Genomic DNA, 19245 nt, shown 5'->3' on the forward strand with positions numbered 1-19245 from the left:
ACAATATCATAACATATCTGAATTATATTTACTATTGTAAAAGAGAGTGGTGTTTTTTTTTATCTCCTTCTCAGCAATTTTTCAGCTAGCACTCTTTATTTAGAAGGCGCACGGATTGAACGAATTGCACGCATCCGGAAACCCCGAGAAGTGCAAAGTGCATCATTAAATTACAATCCCACAGAGTAACAATGTCATCTAATTTATAAACGAAACCCACAACTACGTAGCATCCGTTGTACAAGCATTTACATATTCAAATGTGTTTACGAGTCAGGGCGTTACCTTTCTCCAAACATGAGCAAATATATGTCCAAACGTGCCGCGCAACACCAATTCATATTCTTTCATTGTGTGAATGGGGTATAAATGCTCATATGGTTTTTATGTATTTGATGTACTGTGCTTGTTCCTCTTCAAAGTTCTGCCAAGACTTCTCTCTCTACATATATAAAAGTAGGTTACTGCGTTTTGTTTTGGCGCAGTGGCACGCGATGTCTCCAAATGAGAGTGAGATTTACGCTGAGAATATTCTCCTCTGTTTTCCGCTCCTGCCAGACTCGTGTCCTAGAGCTCATCGTCTCACTGTAGTTAAAGTGGCAATGTACGCTGTCATGTTGCTCATGATCCTCACCACAGTTTTTGGGAATCTGCTGATCATCATCTCCATCTCTCACTTCAAACAGCTTCAGTCTCCGACTCATCTGATCGTTCGTTCTCTGGCTGCCAGCGACTGTCTGCTGGGCTCTCTGGTCATGCCCTACAGCATGGTGCGATCTGTCGAGGGCTGTTGGTTTCTGGGAGATGTTGTTTGTAAAGTGCATTCTAGTTTGGACATGACTTTCAGTATCTCTTCCTTAATCCATCTCAGTTTAATATCTATTGACAGATACTGGGCCATCTGTGACCCTCTAAGATACAATATGAGGATCACAAACAACACTGTGACCGTATTTACTACCTTCACCTGGCTCTTTTCATTTATGTACAGCTTTTCTGTTGTGTTTTCTGGGATCAACAAAGTTGGTTTGGAAACGTTTATCATGCAGGTGTACTGTGTGGGAAGCTGTGTTCTGTTTTTTAACAAACAGTGGGGTCTCATTTGTTCACTTCTCACCTTCTTTCTTCCTGGCACTATCATGAGCTCTCTGTATATGAAAATCTTCCACGTGGCGAGAAAACATGCAAGAGTTATTTCTGAAAGTGTCACGGTGGGGGCAACAGGCGGGTTGAAGAGTCAAAGCTCTGCACAGAGAGAAAGAAAAGCAGCTAAAACTCTTGCCATTGTGATGGGGGTGTTTTATGTCTGTTGGCTGCCTTTTTTTACTGCCACGGCCGTCGATCCTTTCCTTAATTTTTCAACACCGGTGGATGTTTTTGATGCTTTGGTTTGGTTTGGCTATTTCAATTCAACTTGTAATCCTTTAATCTATGGGTTTTTCTACCCTCGTTTTCAGAAGGCATTTAAGATTCTTATATCCACTTATATATGTGGCTACAATGACTTCAGCACCTTGACACTTGAATGAATAAGACATGATTGTGTTTATGTGAGACATTATTTGATCAAGGATGCATTTCCAAGCAAAGATCCTGCATTGTTGACACGTTCACTTAAATGTCTTTGATATTAACAGCCGAATGCGGACAAGACTATTAACATATTCATAATTGAAGGGAGAATTGCAGTGAGCTCTTCACATGTTTAAATGACTTTGAACACATATGAGTCATTTTCAATAATATTTCTCTGTCTCTAGAAACAAGTTTGCCAGGTTCTAATTAAATGGTTGTTTTTTCACCACATTCATTTTTTATTGTTAAAGGTTTTGAATTCTTACTTGTACTGTAGAAAAGGGACAGTACAATTCTGAACAAAACTAGGAGACCACATATCATCCAAGGATATAAAATCATACAATATCTAAAAACAAAGAACTGATTTTCTTTCATTTTAAATATCTTTTTGTTTTATAATCACGGAATCCATTTGCTACAGTACTTTAAAAAATAAAAAGGAAATTTTTATTTTATTTCATTGACTGTTTAGAATGACCTTTGTTTTAAAATAAAACTATAAGCTTTTGTCTCCATCTGGTGGATCTTTGCTGTAAAATCATTGTAAAGATCTTGTTAGTGCACTGTGTGTTTAAAAATCAATCCAATTGTTTAGGGAGGAAACATAAGACACACAGGAATTTTGGGCTACAACATTCACACTGATTCAATTAAAGATGTTTCAGGTCATAAAAATATTTATTAAGTTACAGATGTGTGTGACAAACAGGGAGTTGAGAGTGCAGAGAGTGTGAGAATGTGTGTGTGTGTCAGAGAGAGAGAACGAGAGAGAGAGAGAGAGAGAGAGAGAGAGAGAGAGAGAGAGACAGAGAGAGAGAGAGAGAGAGAGAGAGAGAGAGAGAGAGTAATGTCTGACAGTGACTTTTTTAAATCCGAAATGTATGAACAATTATAGAATCACCCACATGTATAACTTATATTAACAAGTTATATAAAAGGAATAAATAAGTATATAAATAAGTGACAAATATTAATAAATCCAACATGTTGATGATCTGTTTCAGTACTAAACCCACTGATCGAGATTAACGAAACAAATGGACAGATTCATAATTATTGTCGGCTTATGAGAAATGCTTTTGTTTTATCTTGTCAAACCTTTTCTTAAAGTAAAATACTTCTGTTTTTCTCTTAAGACTTTTGACAGATGACTAAGCCTTTCACAGCATTAGACGTGGCCGAGTGTGATTTTCTGATCACGATTCAAATTAGGTTCCCCTTATGTATAACCTGCGTTTATTAGATAGAAACGTTTATATGATAGATAGAGTTTTGTTTTCAGAATTTTTTTCATGTTTCTACATAAAGTTAAGTTTTGTTTCTCAACTACTCGCTTCAGATTTCGTCACCTTTCCGAGAAAAGACATATCATTTCAATGCATTTTTAGAAACGCCCATATAATAACTTGTCAGACCTGTACTTTTCTCAAGGATACGATGAATGACCTACCCCTCCATACCTTTTACATTTCCCAGCAATGGATTAACTTCAGAAATGACAGGAATTTATCTGAAAACAAGCCGTAAAACAGTCAATGTTAAAGAAAGATTTTTTTAACATGGTTTCCATTATACAAGGAATCTGCTGACGTGACAACAATACACATTAAAACCAACCCCACCCCCGTCTGACAGTTATTACCTTAACACTAACACACAAAACAAAACAAAATAGACAGGACGTGGCTTTATAAATTCATTAAACCCAAACATACCTGCTTATTATGTGATGGATCTTTGCATTATCAGTGTGAATTGTGCTGTATAGGTGTTATACCTCAAACCTAACAGAAGCTTTTAAATGATTAAGTATGAAAACTAAAATATATCAAAAGAAAATTGTCTTTTATATTCCATGTTGAAATTTTTCAGTAGCCCACACATAAATCGACATACATGAGTGATGAAATATCAGTAATTATATAAGAATGTGTTCAAAAACTAAATATGCAAATTTGTTTTTAGGAAGCATTTATTTCTTTTCACAGTGCATGTGACAAGAAAATTTTACAAGTATGGCTTATACAACTGTGGGAGTTAGGACTTTGAATAGAAGACTGGAATGTTTGTACTGTATCTGAGGAAACAAATCTGGATATTTTGGTGAGCCCTTTAAATGTTAAAATGCAAGTATAACTGAGAGATGTCAATGACAATTCCTAAATGACATTTACTGATTTTTCTCAGTCTCTCTATAAATGAGGCTGTCTAGGTCAAATGTTAACCAGGTTTGTTAAAGGCGACGTTCTTTGGCTGTTTTCGAAGCTTTGATTGTGTAGTTTGATAGTGACAGTATTTTTCACACAATTTACCTGACACTATTCCGCTGTTTTCACTGTCTTAAAACGGGCTGATGTTGATCCGCCATTTGGATCTACTACAACAACTCTTCCTCCACTCTGTGGGAGCGCAACAAGGCAACACCCCTTTAATGCAGTATTCCTGTGGGCAGAGGTTATTCAAAACTTAAACAATGTTTAATTTAATTGCATGGGCTTGCTTAGTATGACCTTCAAGAAATGTATAATTTTACAAATGTGACCCTTGACAATATCTTAAGGCTCAATTTTTCGAAATTGAGTTCTTACATCATCTGAAACCTGAATAAATAAGGGTTTTAATTGATGTATGTTTGTTAGGCTGGGGCAATATTTGGCAGAGATACAATCGTTTAAAACTCTGGAATCTGGGGGTGCAAAAAAAACTAAATGTTGAGAAATCGCCTTTAAAGTTGTTAATCAGAGGCACTGCCATCCAGTCACAAAAATAAAGTCTTCATATATTTATGATAGGAAACTTACAAAGTATCTTCATGGAACATGATCTTTTCTTAAATAATGGCCTTATAATTATATAGGTATTTAAATTCATTAGTATTTTTATACACAATACAATTTAAATAGGATGTATTTAAATTCAAGTTAAAAGTGTAATGCTATTTGGCTTACATTATGTAAACACCACAGACAAAATCTAATATACTCGTGACAGCTAAAAATCCCAACTATTAATCCCACCTTTTGGCTTTGTGAATGTAGATCAGTTCTTGTGTGTGTGTCTTTGTGGTATGTTTCTAAATGTTCCAAAGGATTGTAAAGAGTTTCAATGTATGTATGTGCTAATACCACACATGGATTCATTTTGTTTAGTTTTTCATTTTTTTAAATTTAGTATTTGTTTCATTCCTGAACTCATAAATTAAAATGTCAGATTGAGAAATGTGCAGCATTGTTTTACTGCTCTTCTAGAAATGCCTGTTGTTCCTGTATACACGAGACACTCCCCATTTCTGCATATTTCTTAGCATTGCTGGTTGTAGATATGACAGCGACTCATAGTAACACAATTCTTTTCAGTTTTTAAAGATTCTATTCCTGACGCTGTTATAAAGTCACTGTTTTGTAACCTAGATCTAATGCAGACAGTGTCCTGTGTTTGGCATTATGCAAAATAATCTATGACAACAAAACACAATAAAACCCTTTATGTTTCTAGTGATCTTGCATGGGCAATAATGTAAAATTATTTTCTTTAACAACCTTTAAAATGATTAATTACAAAGGCTCTCCACCCTGTTTCTTCCACATTTCAATGCAGATATTTTCATTTATTCTGTTCTTGTAAATGGAAATAATAATCTTTACCAGTACCACCCACACCCCACCCCTACTGAATGATTGGTTCAGAGCTTCTATAAATTGTTTGGAAATTTGCTAGAAAAACATAAATGAGCATTAAAAAAATTATACAGGTAAGGATTTCTGTTATTATTTGTATTTTAAATGGGATTTTTTATACGAATCATTCATTGAGTTTAAAGTGTGATGCTGTAAAAGCTGTATGACTGTAGATCTGTAAATAACTCAATAACTGTGGCAATTTGAATTACAATTTGCCAAAAATCTTATTCCCTTTTGTTTTTTACAGATTTGTTTTAGAACTCTTTCTAGATTTAGAGACAAACCTAAAACAGATTCAGAAGAAAAAAAAATACAATTTTTTTTTTTTTGTACCAATAATTTTATTAAAAATACCTCAAATAAGGTAGTCTCTAAGGAAATTTTATCCACTGACAATATGGGGCGAAAAAAAAGGAAAAAAAAACCCATCCAAATGTATGGAATTAAGTAACTAATTATTTAATTCCACTTTTTGGGGGGCACGGTGGCTGAGTGGTTAGCACGTTCGCCTCACACCTTGGGGGTTCGATTCCCGCTTCCGACTTGTGTGTGTGGAGTTTGCATGTTCTCCCCGTGCCTCAGGGGTTTCCTCCGGGTACTCCGGTTTCCTCCCCTGGTCCAAAGACATGCATGGTAGGTTGATTGGCATCTCTGGAAAAATTGTCCGTAGGGTGTGAGTGCGTGAGTGAATGAGTGAGTGTGTGTGCGATGGGTTGGCACTCCATCCAGGGTGTATCCTGCCTTGATGCCCGATGACTGCTGAGATAGGCGCAGGCTCCCCGTGACCCGAGGTAGTTCGGATAAGCGGTAGAAAATGGAATGAAATGGAAAAACACGTGAATATCAATTTCAAGTAATGCTTACTAGGAGCTAAAATAAAGAACCGCACTCCAGGACCCACGTTGCATATCTCTGGTAATTCTACAAGGATTCAGCTCTCATCTGTATGCCGGCAACTGTCCATTGCTGGCAGTCAAAGAGATAGAGATTACCTCACCAAAAACAACATCTTGTAAGTTCTTCAAAATATATTTTTTAAAGTAGATATTTGTATAATTGTTTACATGAACTATTGTTCTATAAATTGTATACAAATAAAAATTCAAATCCAAATGTAACCTGCAGGTGTCCTGTATGTAACAACATTCGTTGGTATAGAGAAGATGTATTGAAGTGAGTTGCAGAAACCCGTCTTGGACAAAAACATCAGATTTTTAAGGTTGTTACATGACGATCACAGTCAAATAACTCTACATTTTTTCCTCAAGGTTTTAAAAAAATAAAAGCCAGTTAATCTGTATTATTGTATCTTTCTGTAGGAAATGTAAACCCTCTACATCATCTGAAACATCTACAGCAGAACCTACATCTACATCAATCATTATAAACTCTCAGTCCAGTCAAGCCTCTCCATCCATACAACACTATTTTCAATAAAAAGCAAACAACCAATGTTTTGATGGTTAAGTCATTATTGTATGCTGCTCATTTAAGAAAAGGAAGTCATTTATCGTTCTGAAATGGGTAAAGCATTTGTAAGCCTTAAAGACGTCATAAATTCTAAATTAGTTTTGTGGCTGTTATGTCTATTCACTTGAAAGCAACGTATTTTATGTATTATCTTATCATTGACAAAATTCACCTGTGAGCAAATACATCAGACCTACAAATGTTCTCCTCTTGGAGAACCAAATAAAGAAGAAAGATAAGTGTAATAAATAGTGTAAATAAAAACTACTGTTAATTCATGGGTAGTGCAATTTGAATAGATCAGTAAACACCCTGAAATAATCACAACTTGTTCAATTATTTCCTTGGGTAATGTGGCCCAGTACAACATCCAATACAGGAAAGAATTGAAATACAAACAAAACCCAAACAATTAAAGTATAACAATTAAGTGAAAAATAAACGGTAATCGTGCACCCCTGTAAGGGAAAGCACAGTTCATTAATTTAAGGACTTGTTTAAAATATCAAAGAAAAACATCACATAGCCTACCCAAAACATTAAGAGGTAAAACACATTATTATAAAAACAATTAAAACTTTGTTTATAAACCCTTATGTTTAAAGAAGTAAAAGCAATAATATCTCTACCATCCGCTATTCTTATTTGTGATGTTCAGACAGCCATCTCGTGCATAATACTAAAACAAAACAATTTAATTTAAATATGACATATGTAAAATCCATCACATCCATCAAATATTAAAACTACTACCTTCGAAACAAATCATATTTTCAGCAAAGCACCATGCTCTCTCTGTGTTTAACGTGTCTGCACATAGATGTTCGTTAACTGCCACTATGCATTACATAAGCCAGCAACTTTCATTCAATGAACAATTGGAGGACATACAAAAAGAAACAAAAAAGACAGCCCATTATTAAACCCATAACTATATATTCATGGCCTTACACTAGTGATGTTACATATGACACCGAAGACCCGATGCGCGTAACGAGCACGCAGCGCAATTTCCAATGAAGCTCAGTTTCGAGGCGTGTGTTTTTTTAACTGAATCACGTGGTCGATGATGAAGCCTCACTTTCTGTCCAATCACGTGCGTGTTTCGGTTTGCGTATCAAATCCCTACCTTACTTTAATGGTCCTATCTGGCACAGTCTGGTTGGTTGGTTGAACTGTAAGGACAGTAGTGTAGTTTGAAAACTTTAAAGACATAGATAATAGCCTATTAAATAAATCAATATACTATTTTTAGTTACTTTCTGGTTTTGATTGCTAGCGATTAGTTAGTTTAATATTTTTTTAACTTTATTTTCATTGCTTTCTCTCTTTTTTTCCTTTTCTCTTACTCCTTTATATGTTTTGGTGAGGTGGTGATAAGTTATATGAGAAATGGCATCTAAGAAAAAGGAAAACATCCCCTGTTTGGGAACATTTTGAAATGATATCTTCTAGTACAGTATGTTTTGGTATATAATACAAATCACTATTTCGCTTATAATTCAGAGGACATCTACATCCTTTTTTAATTGATTTAACAGGTTAGATGTTTGGTGTGTGATAAGGAGCTTCAGTATTCAAATAATACTTCCTCCATGCTCAGACACTTTAGAGCTCTGCATGAGACTGCGCCTGACACCAATCCTGTACACACACAAGGTGCATCATCATAATTTCACTTTGACATTTACATGTGACTTGTATTTGTCATCGAAAATGCCAGCTTCATTTCTTGAAGGCAGATGATTGATGAGGCACTGGTAATTATGATCAGCAAAGACTCTTTCACTGGTGGAGGATGAAGGCTTCAGGGGTCTCATCCATGCTGTGAATCGTACCCATGTTGTGCCAAGCAGGCAGTTGTGTAGAAAAGTTCAATTTAACTACGAACCAGATACCCAAAAAGTTGGGACACTGTACAAATTGTAAATAAAAACAGAATGCAATGATGTGGAAGTTTCAAATTTCAACATTTTATTCAGAATTCAAAAGATGACATATCAAATGTTTAAACTGAGAAAATGTATCACTTTAAGGGAAAAATAAATTGATTTTAAATTTCATGGAATGAACCCTCTTCGTTTTATAACAGTCTGCAAACGTCTGGGGACTGAGGAGACAAGTTGCTAAAGGTTAGGATTAGGAATGTTGTCCTATCTTGTCGAATACAGGCTCAACTATCTTACGTGTTTGTCGCATCTTCCTCTTTTATGGTACGCCAAATGTTTTCTATGGGCGAAAGATCTATACTGCAGGCTGGCCATTTAAGTACCCGGATCCTTCTACATAGCCATGATGTTGTGATTGATGCAGTATGTGGTCTGGCATTGTCATGTTGGAAAATGCAAGGTCTTCCCTGAAAGAGACAGCGTCTGGATGGGAGCATATGTTGTTCTAGATCTTGGATATACCTTTCAGCATTGATTGTGCCTTTCCAGATGTATAAGCTGCCCATGCCACGCACTCATGCAACCCCATACCATCAGAGTTGCAGGCTTCTGAACCGAGTGCTGATAACAACTTTGGTTGTCTTTGTGTTCTTTAGTCCGGATGACATGGCGTCCCAGTTTTCCAAAAAGAATTTTGATTCGTCTGACCACAGAACAGTTTTCCACTTTGCCACAGTTCATTTTAAATGAGCCTTGGCCCAGAGAAAACACCTGCGCTTCTGGATCATGTTTGATATGGCTTCTTTTTTGACCTATAGAGTTTTAGCCGGCAACGGCCAATGGCACGGTGGATTGTGTTCACCGGCAATGTTTTCTGGTAGTATTCCTGAGCCCATGTTGTAAATTCCATTACAGTAGCATTCCTGTATGTGATGCAGTGCCGTCTAAGGGCCCGAAGATCACGGGCATCCAGTATGGTTTTCCGGACTTGTCCCTTACGCACAGAGATTGTTCTAGATTCTCTGAATCTTTGGATGATATTATGCACTGTAGATGATGATAGCTTCAAACTCTTAGCAATTTTTCTCTGAGAAACTCCTTTCTGATATTGCTCCACATTTTTCGCCGCAGCATTGGGGGAATTGGTGATCCTCTGCCCATCTTGATTTCTCGGAGACAATGCCACTCTGAGAAGATCTTTTTATACCCAATCGTGTTGCCAATTGCCGTGACCCGAGGTCGTTCGGATAAACGGTAGAAAATGGATGGATGGATGTTGCCAATTGACCTAATAAGTTGCAAATTTGTCCTCCAGCTGTTCCTTATATGTACTTTTAACTTTTCCGGCCTCATTGCTTCTTTTTCCAACTTTTTTGGAATGTGTAGCTCTCATGAAATCCAAAATGTGCCCATATTTGGCATGACATTTCAAAATGTCTCAGTTTCAACATTTGATATGTTATCTATATTCTATTGTGAATAAAATATAAGTTTATGAGATTTGTAAATTATTCCATTCCATTTTTAATCACAATTTGTACAGTGTCCCAACTTTTTTGGAGTCGGGTTTGTAGTTTAAGGAATAAACAAATGAAGTAAATATTTATTTTATGATCACAATCACAGTTTTTTAATAATGACACTGTTTGTTTGGTACTTGAGATTATGCAGACTCCATACGAATTTTGTTTTCCTTTATAGCTATGACATGCTTTTGTCAGATAGAAGCGTTAGTGACATAAACTGTGAAGAATTTGTTTACATGAGAACAAAACAAAATAAATAAGGCAGGCAGAAAGTGAAGTCTGAAATATTTTACACCCGTTACATCTTTGTAGTGATCGTGAAGAGACAATACATCTATTTGAATGTTAAACCTAAAGTAATATAAACAGAAACATGTCTTTAATGCTCTATGTTGAAACTTGGTCAGTCAGTACATAAATTGATGAAACTACAGTCATGTGGACATACACAAACTTGCACTCCACCATGTTTTCATACTTTGAAGGCAAATATTTTCTTTCTTCTTTTTTCTTTTTTTGTAATTGAAAAGCATTCAAGGATGCTTTTGACAATAAGAGCATCTTTCTCACTCCACAAGGGGGCCCCAGCTGACTTCAAAGATGACACATATTTACATTGACCAATGAGCATTGAAATACATTTAAACTCCCTAAAAGACAAAATATGTCTTTTTAGTTGTCCATTAATATAATGAATCAACTTTTCAAGCTTTAAAATATTAATTGGTTAGAAGTTTTGAGTTTGAGTGGGAGTGGAACCTTTGAATGTAGTTGAATACAATGGGAGGGATTGCATTTTTAGAAACGCCCATGTTCTAAATTGTCTATTTCGTAATGAACTTTGTTCTGTCAGTACAAATAAATTGACATAGATGTGTGATGAAACTGTTCCAGTAATTAAGCAGGAATGTGCACAAAAACTTCGAGAAGTGATATTTTGTTTTTTGGAAGCCTAAATTTTAAGGTTTCGTTTTTCTAGAACAGTACCTCCCTCACACCACACCTTCTATGGAACCTATAAAAGCCTTTGGTTTCCGGGTGTGCTTAGACGTTGCAGACAAAACTGAAACTTTAAAAGGTATGGCTTTATATTTATTAATTGTATTTTGAATTCATTTGTATTAGTATAACTATTCCCATAGCAATATGTTTTACATACCAAATATTCACTAATGTATAACCTCTCAAAACAATGCTTCCAAATTTGGTAGTGCTGCAATATTTACTAATGAAAATAATCCTTTGTGTTTTCTATGATTCCCATCAGATTCAGAAAATGGACAATTTTACATTTACGACTTGTACAAGTGTGAGAAATCCCAAACCATATTTTAAATCCTTTGAAAATGACTCATATATTTTAGAAAAATACCGAAAAGGCTATACTTTCGGTTTATATTTGAATAGGTTCATTTCGCATTTTCGAGATGAAGACTTTTTCGTGCATGTTGTAGCAGAGTTGAAATCTAATCCTAGTCCAAAATGCATTAAAGATGGAAAAATTATACCACATGACAATATTATATTGAAATGGCATTTTGCGTGTGTTATATTAATTTGGTCTAACAAGGAACAAATATTTAAAAGTAGAGGGCTTGGTTATTATTATGGATCTGGATTTGTAATCACAGTGAATCATGTTATTGAGAATCTTGATGATTGTAGTATACTTGTAATGTTTCTGCAATATGAATATACTCTAATTTATTTGGCTCATTGTGCAGAAAGAAATCTAAACCAGGATTTGGCTAAAATTAAATTGCAAGGTTCTGTGGATTCTCTTCAATTCGAAAATCTAAAAACAATCACAAATCAAATTGTCATAGGGGACCGCGTTTATTTTTTTTCCCTGAACGATCGAGGGGACTTTGAAAAAAAGCAGGGCAAAATTATGGCGCAACCTCTCTGCATAAAAGACACCCAAAAAAACGAATTATTCATTTCTGTTGTAGGTATTAAAGGAGATAGTGGAAGTCCTGTTTTTTCCTCAAAAAGTGGAAAACTGCTTGGGCTATTTAGAGCAGATTCTACATCAATATGTGAATTAACAAGATATGGCCGTGTTGCAAAATGTATCAGTCATTTTAAAAATTTTGATAAAAAGATAATAAAATAGCAATAAAAAAAGATTTAAAAAGTTGATAATAAAAATAAAATAAAATAAAATAAAATAAAAATAAAAAATAAATAAAAAATATATATTTTTGAACAATTGAATCCCCACACCACCATTGACCCCCACACCATCATCTTGTGATCTGACTGTCATTGAAAGCTCTAGTATCAAACTCGGTTCCTGGAGGCTCACTGTCCTGCAGAGTTTGACTCCAAGCCTCAACACACCTGCCTGCAAGTCTTACAATGAATAAGTCAAAGGCAGTGTCGAGGCTAAACTCTGCAGGACCGCAGCCCCCCAGGAACCGAGTTTGACACCCATGTTAATGACATGTTTCAGTTCTCACAGCAAGTCTACTTGTAAAATTGCTCCTTGTCTGGCAACGTCCCGAAGAGAGATCTTGTGCCTTACCCAATATAACATCTTGTAAGTTCTTTAAAATATTGTTGTAGCTCCATATGCAGATGTTTTGAAAACTTTAAATGTGTTTTTTTCTATTTGTTGTGAGGAGTGAAGGAAATGACCTAATTTTCATATTCCATATGTCATAGGGGTTTTGTGTTGGTCTGGAGATGTTTTGTGTGTTGCAGCCTAGCAGGGTTGATACTGAAATTCAACTTGGATAAAAATGGTTATGAATTGCATCTTGGACAAAAACATCAATGTTTTGAGGTTTGTAACATGGCCGTCATGGTCACGGTCAACTTACTTATTGTTCTTTTTGGAAGCAATAAAAGAGAAATAAGTTTCAATTGATATTTATTATTTTCCTTCTGTGTGTAGGAAATGCATCTCACTTCATCTTAACATCATGCTGAAAACACCTACAGCCGAACATCCTCTAGACTGCACTATGAATGGCACTACGGGTCAAGCCTCCGACCAGTCAAGTGGTCTCCATCTCTCTTTGTATACATTATTTTTTTTGTTTTTCGAGAACATTGCTGAAATTAAAAAGCAAAGAAAAATGTCCTGATGGTTGAGTCATTATTGCATAATACTAAAATAATGTTTGAATATTTTATATATGTGAAATTGAAATGATTAAAGACTTCATGAAACCAAAATTAGTGTTTTGAGGCTTTTTGTCATTAATGTCTATTCACTTGGAGCCCGCATATGCAAGTGACATTTTTATCATTGACACAATTATTTTTAAGCAGATATGTTAGATAGATGTATAAGCAGATATTATACAATTATTACATGTTCTGTTCTTGAAAAACAAAAAATATTGATCACTCATTCAGCACATTGCATTGTGGGATACAGTTTTTACTCAGCAAGCAGATCATCTCGATATTCTGTCCATACAGATTTTTTTCCCCCTTGAATCAGCAGCAATATGAGGTGTAATGTTGTAGGATGAAGGTTTCATGTATGGGAGGATGTAATAAAGAGGTTAATATCTGAATCAGGTTATAGATTTAGATTCATTTAAAGACATTTAGCAGAATGAAAATGTGAAAGTACCTTATTTAAAGAACTCTCTTGATGGCGGATCATATTAATTGTATTTGTAATAATTTTTTTGTCAAAAGTCAAAGTCACAGACGTTTTTCAGAATGCACTTTATTGACAGAAAACATTCTATCTGTTTTGTATCTTGAATCCAAATGCGCCAATGCTCCTTAATCTAGGGATTATGGAAATCTAAGAATTGCTTTTTCTTTGCTTTTCATTGTTAGGCCTATATACAATGATCTTTGAAAAAAATAAGCTATTTACTTTTCATGAGTTGTTCAATATTTAAAAAAATTAAAATGATTGAATAGCATATAAACCAGCACGTACACCAACACATCAAAATGAGCTGTGCAAAACCAATTCGGGTAGTGTCATGCGTTTATGTTGTGTTAATACATATTTCGTCTTGTTTTATACTGCATGTAGTGTTCTGAGCTTGATTCTCTTCAGAGTTGCGTTTTGATTCGTGATGTCTCCAAATGAGACTGAGATGTAGGCCCACTCTTAGAATATTCTCCTGTTATCCGCTCCTGCCAGACTTGTGTCCTAGAGCTCATCGTCTGACTGTAGTTTAAGTGTCAATTGAGACTAAACTGTCATGTTGCTCATGATCCTCACCTCAGTTTTGGGGAATCTGCTGATCATCATCTCCATCTCTCACTTCAGCTTCAGCTTCAGTCTCCGACTCAACTGTGTGCTGGCCTCTCTGGTCATGCCCCATAGCATGGTCGCTTCTGTGGACTGCTGCTGGTTTCCGAAGGCCTTTAAGTAAATTAAACAAAAACATTTTTTGAGTGTGTGACAGATGACATCTTAATAAATCTGTAAGATGTTTGTATGAATGTTCTCTTTGTTCTTGTTTATCCCCTGAAATGTAAATATTTATAAAATATTATAACCTGCCTGAACAATACATGGACTAACTCAAGTAAATGTCATGTACAGTTAAACATTTTTTATTATGCCATTTAGAAATTAAAAAAACAGAATGACCTTCATGAATCAGCTTTTGTGATGATTGTGTTTAAGCTTGTGGAACCTGTACTTTATCTATTCTGCAAATTCAGATTTTGGGGATTTTTCCCTGCATAACCTGTAATGCTAGAAGACTTGTGACAGAAGACTTTACCTTTCACTGCATTGCCGCTTGTGGTCAATTTAGACTTTACGGAACATGATTTCTGAATGTCATTTGAACACGATACCTAGTTTTCCTATGATCATGATTTCTGGCAAATCAATTTTAAAATGAAAAATTATAATCTCACTGTTTCTTTTGTAATTCATTTTGTAGATTAAATGCAGACTCCAAATTTATCTGGTTGCTCCTATATAAACATCAGATAAATGCGTTAGAGACATAAACTGTGTAGAATCTGTTGATATGAGAACAAAACAAAACACATTTATGAATCAAAAAATCTTTTCTGAATTTTTTAATCTGGACTGTGTCCAGAAAGCACCTTTAACAGTATCACCTAGTGTTCTGATTCATTCGGTAAGCATATCTCAGTCAGTGTATGTGTGTTTCTGTACTGTAGCAATCATGCTAGACCAATACAAATCATTTCCCTTCATCCGTAACAACCCTAAACGATTGAATATAAAGTAATTCAAAGTAATATAACAATAAAGTAAAATTGTGATATATAAAAGGAACATAAAGTGAAACACTGTATACTCCATATATGTTGACATAGATGTGAAGGAGCGTGGATAGAAATGAACAGGCACTTTCATTCATGTTGTTATTGTAAATGGAAAGATGTAGGGTTTAATGTCTCTACAAGAGCATCTTCCACACACCACACCAATAGAATAATTTGGGTTTTTAGAAATCACAAAGATTTGCTTTTATATGTTTGAAAGACTTGTTTAAATGACATGGCTTTATATTATTATAGGTATTTACATTTATTTGTGTTTTTATTAACAATACATTTTAAATAGGAGATATTTAAATTCATGTTAAAAGTGTTAAGACCACTAAAAATCCCATCTATTAATCCCACATGTTGGCCTTGTGAGTTAAGATCAATTTGTGTGTGTGTATCTTTATGATATGTTTCTGAATGTTCCAAAGGACTGTAAAGAGATTCAATGTAAGTAACAACAATGTGCTCGGATTAATTTGATCACATTTTGGAGTGGTTTCCAGGGCAGGGATTAGCCAAGACTAGGCCTTAACTAAATAAAGATATTTAAGGCATTTTATAAAGACATACTTAACAAACAAACATTACTGTGTGCATCTTGAGACCAAACAATTGCACTGATAGATTTTAAGATATGCAACGGCACGTTGTTTTCGATCAAGACGACATGTCTTGGTGTCAAGATTGGGGATCGAACTCGGGTCTCTGGCGTAGCGAATCCCCGATCCAACAACTGAGCCACAGGAGAGACAATGAGGGAAACCCAATTGCAGGCAGACACAAAGGTGATGGTACGGGTAACAAAAGGTATTTATTATAACAATAACAAAACTAATACAAATAGGCAAAACAAATCCCACGAGGGGGAGAACAGATAAAGATAAAATAAAACAAGAACAAGAACTAGCTAAACTACAAAACAAAACACTAGAAACACTTGGAACACTAAACTAAGACTTACTAGAGACAGGGGTAACTGGGAACAAGAAACGAGGAACAAGCAAAAAGCTGAGGACAATTGGAGAACATCAAGCACACGAGATAATACGTACACATGACAAACAATGAACCAGCAACGAGACAGAAACATGAGCACTCTTTATGGGAGAGAACTTAAGGGGGAACAGGTGCGGGGAATTAACACTCAAGGGAAAGCTAATCAACACAAACTAAGAAACAGGAGGGCAGGAACAGATGACGTAGACTTGAGAAACAAAGGATCCTGTATGATTCCACCTCAAGACCTAGAATTACCTAACACGAAGAGGTGGAATCATGACACTTGGACTGTTAAAGCCCTGTCCAGGAAACCGCCGCTTTATGTTTAGCTTTTAGACATTTTGTTTGTTTTTCATTTTTGTTTATTTAGTAAAAGTTTCACTCCTGAACTCATGAACTAAAATGTGAGATTTTCAGGTCACCTTTTTGAGAAATATGACAGCATTTTTTTGCTGCTCTTTTAGAAACATCTGTGTTTTACCCATAAATGAGATAAATGATATTGCCTTATATTTCTAAGCATTGCTGGCTGTAGATATGACAGACTGTGACTTTCATCTGAACACACTGAACAAAGATTCTATCAAGATTCTGTAATGGAACCCTTGAAAATGCTGTAAAGTAAAACTCATGTACAAATTATATTACAGAATTAAAAAAAGAATCCTCCGGTTGTTCTTACTGAAATAAACTAACTGATCTTAAATGTCAGTTCTTAAATGTCTCAAGATTACACAATAACCGTGTTATTATCTAAGGCACATTTTGTAAAAGTTACTTAAATATCCTAATTATTGTAATCTGTGGCCCAGTCCTGTCTTAATCTGAACCCTGTCTATGGAACCTGGCCAAAGACTAACAATTATATTTTATTAAATCGGTTTAGATATCTTTCACCACAGACGCTTGCATGAATTTCTAATTCATTCACTGGAAAACTGATGAGACAGAGGGGACAGGCAACAATGCAAACATCAATCAACAATCACATAAGTTATAATTAATATTTTTTTTATAACCCCAAGCTTAGTTTTGCATATGTTTTATCCAACCATGGGTTGAAGAAACGCAACATTTTTCAGAATGCATATAAAATGAATTGTCATATTCCATGTGTCTTATATGTGTCTAAGCAGTGTTTTTCTTTTGTCCGTGTTTTTGTCAGTTGATCTTTGGTGTTGCCTGGAGTCTATAAGCTATTAAAATGTTTCACTCATTTTATAATGATAAACTTTACCTTTTCGCAAATGAGCAGAATGCAATAATGGCAAAACAATCAAAATATTGGGTTTATGCTTTTAATAAAATGATATTCTAAATTTCATAGAAGGAGGGAAAATAATATAGATTAATTCTGTCGACTGGGCATCGATCTCTATCAGCTGGGCATCGATCTCTATCAGCTGGGCATCGCTCTCTATCAGCTGGGCATTGCACTCTGTCGACTGGGCATCGATCTCTATCAGCTGGGCATCGATCTCTATCAGCTGGGCATCACTCTCTATCAGCTGGGCATCGCTCTCTATCAGCTGGGCATCGATCTTTATCAGCTGGGCATCGCTCTCTATCAGCTGGGCATCGCTCTCTATCAGCTGGGCATCGCTCTCTATCAGCTGGGCATCGCTCTTTATCAGCTGGGCATCGTTCTTTATCAGCTGGGCATCGCTCTCTATCAGCTGGGCATCGCTCTCTATCAGCTGGGCATCGCTCTCTATCAGCTGGGCATCGCTCTCTATCAGCTGGGCATCGCTCTCTATCAGCTGGGCATCGCTCTTTATCAGCTGGGCATCGTTCTTTATCAGCTGGACATCGCTCTCTATCAGCTGGGCATCGCTCTCTATCAGCTGGGCATCGCTCTCTATCAGCTGGGCATTGCACTCTGTCGACTGGGCATTGATCTTTATCAGCTGGGCATCGTTCTTTATCAGCTGGGCATCGCTCTCTATCAGCTGGGCATCGCTCTCTATCAGCTGGGCATCGCTCTCTATCAGCTGGGCATCGCTCTCTATCAGCTGGGCATCGCTCTCTATCAGCTGGGCATCGCTCTCTATCAGCTGGGCATCGCTCTCTATCAGCTGGGCATCGTTCTTTATCAGCTGGGCATCGCTCTCTATCAGCTGGGCATCGTTCTTTATCAGCTGGGCATCGCTCTCTATCAGCTGGGCATCGCTCTCTATCAGCTGGGCATCGCTCTCTATCAGCTGGGCATCGCTCTCTATCAGCTGGGCATCGTTCTTTATCAGCTGGGCATCGTTCTTTATCAGCTGGGCATCGATCTCTATCAGCTGGGCATCGCTCTCTATCAGCTGGGCATTGCACTCTGTCGACTGGGCATCGATCTCTATCAGCTGGGCATCGATCTCTATCAGCTGGACATCGCTCTCTATCAGCTGGACATCGCTCTCTATCAGCTGGACATCGCTCTCTATCAGCTGGGCATCGATCTTTATCACCTGGGCATCGATCTTTATCAGCTGGGCATCGATCTTTATCAGCTGGGCATCGCTCTCTATCAGCTGGGCATTGCACTCTGTCGACTGGACATCGCTCTCTATTAGATGGGCATCGATCTCTATCGGCTGGGCATCGCTCTCTGGCGGCTGGGCATCGCTCTCTGTTGGCTGGGCAGCGCTCTCTGGGGCCTTTCAAAGAGGCCAAAAAAACTCTCTCTCTACAAGAAACAAGAAATATAAGTCATGATGAAGCAGAACCCTGACAAGACCAGCACATGCTGATACATAGTACACCTGCAAGTAACATTGGGATTATATATTATAATTTTTATTTGTATACAATTTTATAGGACAATAGTTAATGTAAAAAATATTTTGAAGAATTTAAAAGATGTTACTTGGGGTGAGGTAC

At 36.4% G+C, this 19245-nt stretch overlaps 1 protein-coding gene and 2 long non-coding RNA genes across 3 annotated transcripts; all 3 read left to right on the forward strand.

Moving 5' to 3' along the window:
• Positions 1–494: 494 nt before the first annotated feature.
• LOC130434695 (trace amine-associated receptor 4-like) lies at positions 495–1529 on the forward strand. The gene has a single exon (XM_056764990.1). It carries the CDS (start codon positions 495–497, stop codon positions 1527–1529), a length of 1035 nt encoding a protein of 344 aa, XP_056620968.1.
• Positions 1530–5503: 3974 nt separating this feature from the next.
• LOC130434765 (uncharacterized) lies at positions 5504–6710 on the forward strand. The gene is made up of 3 exons (XR_008908715.1): positions 5504–6270; positions 6384–6477; positions 6578–6710. It is a non-coding gene; the product is annotated as an uncharacterized LOC130434765 (long non-coding RNA).
• Positions 6711–11162: 4452 nt separating this feature from the next.
• On the forward strand, positions 11163–13336 carry LOC130434485 (uncharacterized). Its single transcript, XR_008908684.1, has 4 exons — positions 11163–11221; positions 11411–12685; positions 12811–12931; positions 13043–13336. It is a non-coding gene; the product is annotated as an uncharacterized LOC130434485 (long non-coding RNA).
• The last annotated feature ends 5909 nt before the right edge of the window (positions 13337–19245 follow it).

This window comes from Triplophysa dalaica, chromosome 13, assembly GCF_015846415.1.
Source record: "Triplophysa dalaica isolate WHDGS20190420 chromosome 13, ASM1584641v1, whole genome shotgun sequence".
NCBI classification, from domain to species: domain Eukaryota; kingdom Metazoa; phylum Chordata; class Actinopteri; order Cypriniformes; family Nemacheilidae; genus Triplophysa; species Triplophysa dalaica.

What these genes read in the sequence shown, in the direction of transcription:
- LOC130434695 (XM_056764990.1), top strand. Translation starts at nt 495, where the DNA reads ATGTCTCCAAATGAGAGTGAGATTTACGCTGAGAATATTCTCCTCTGT.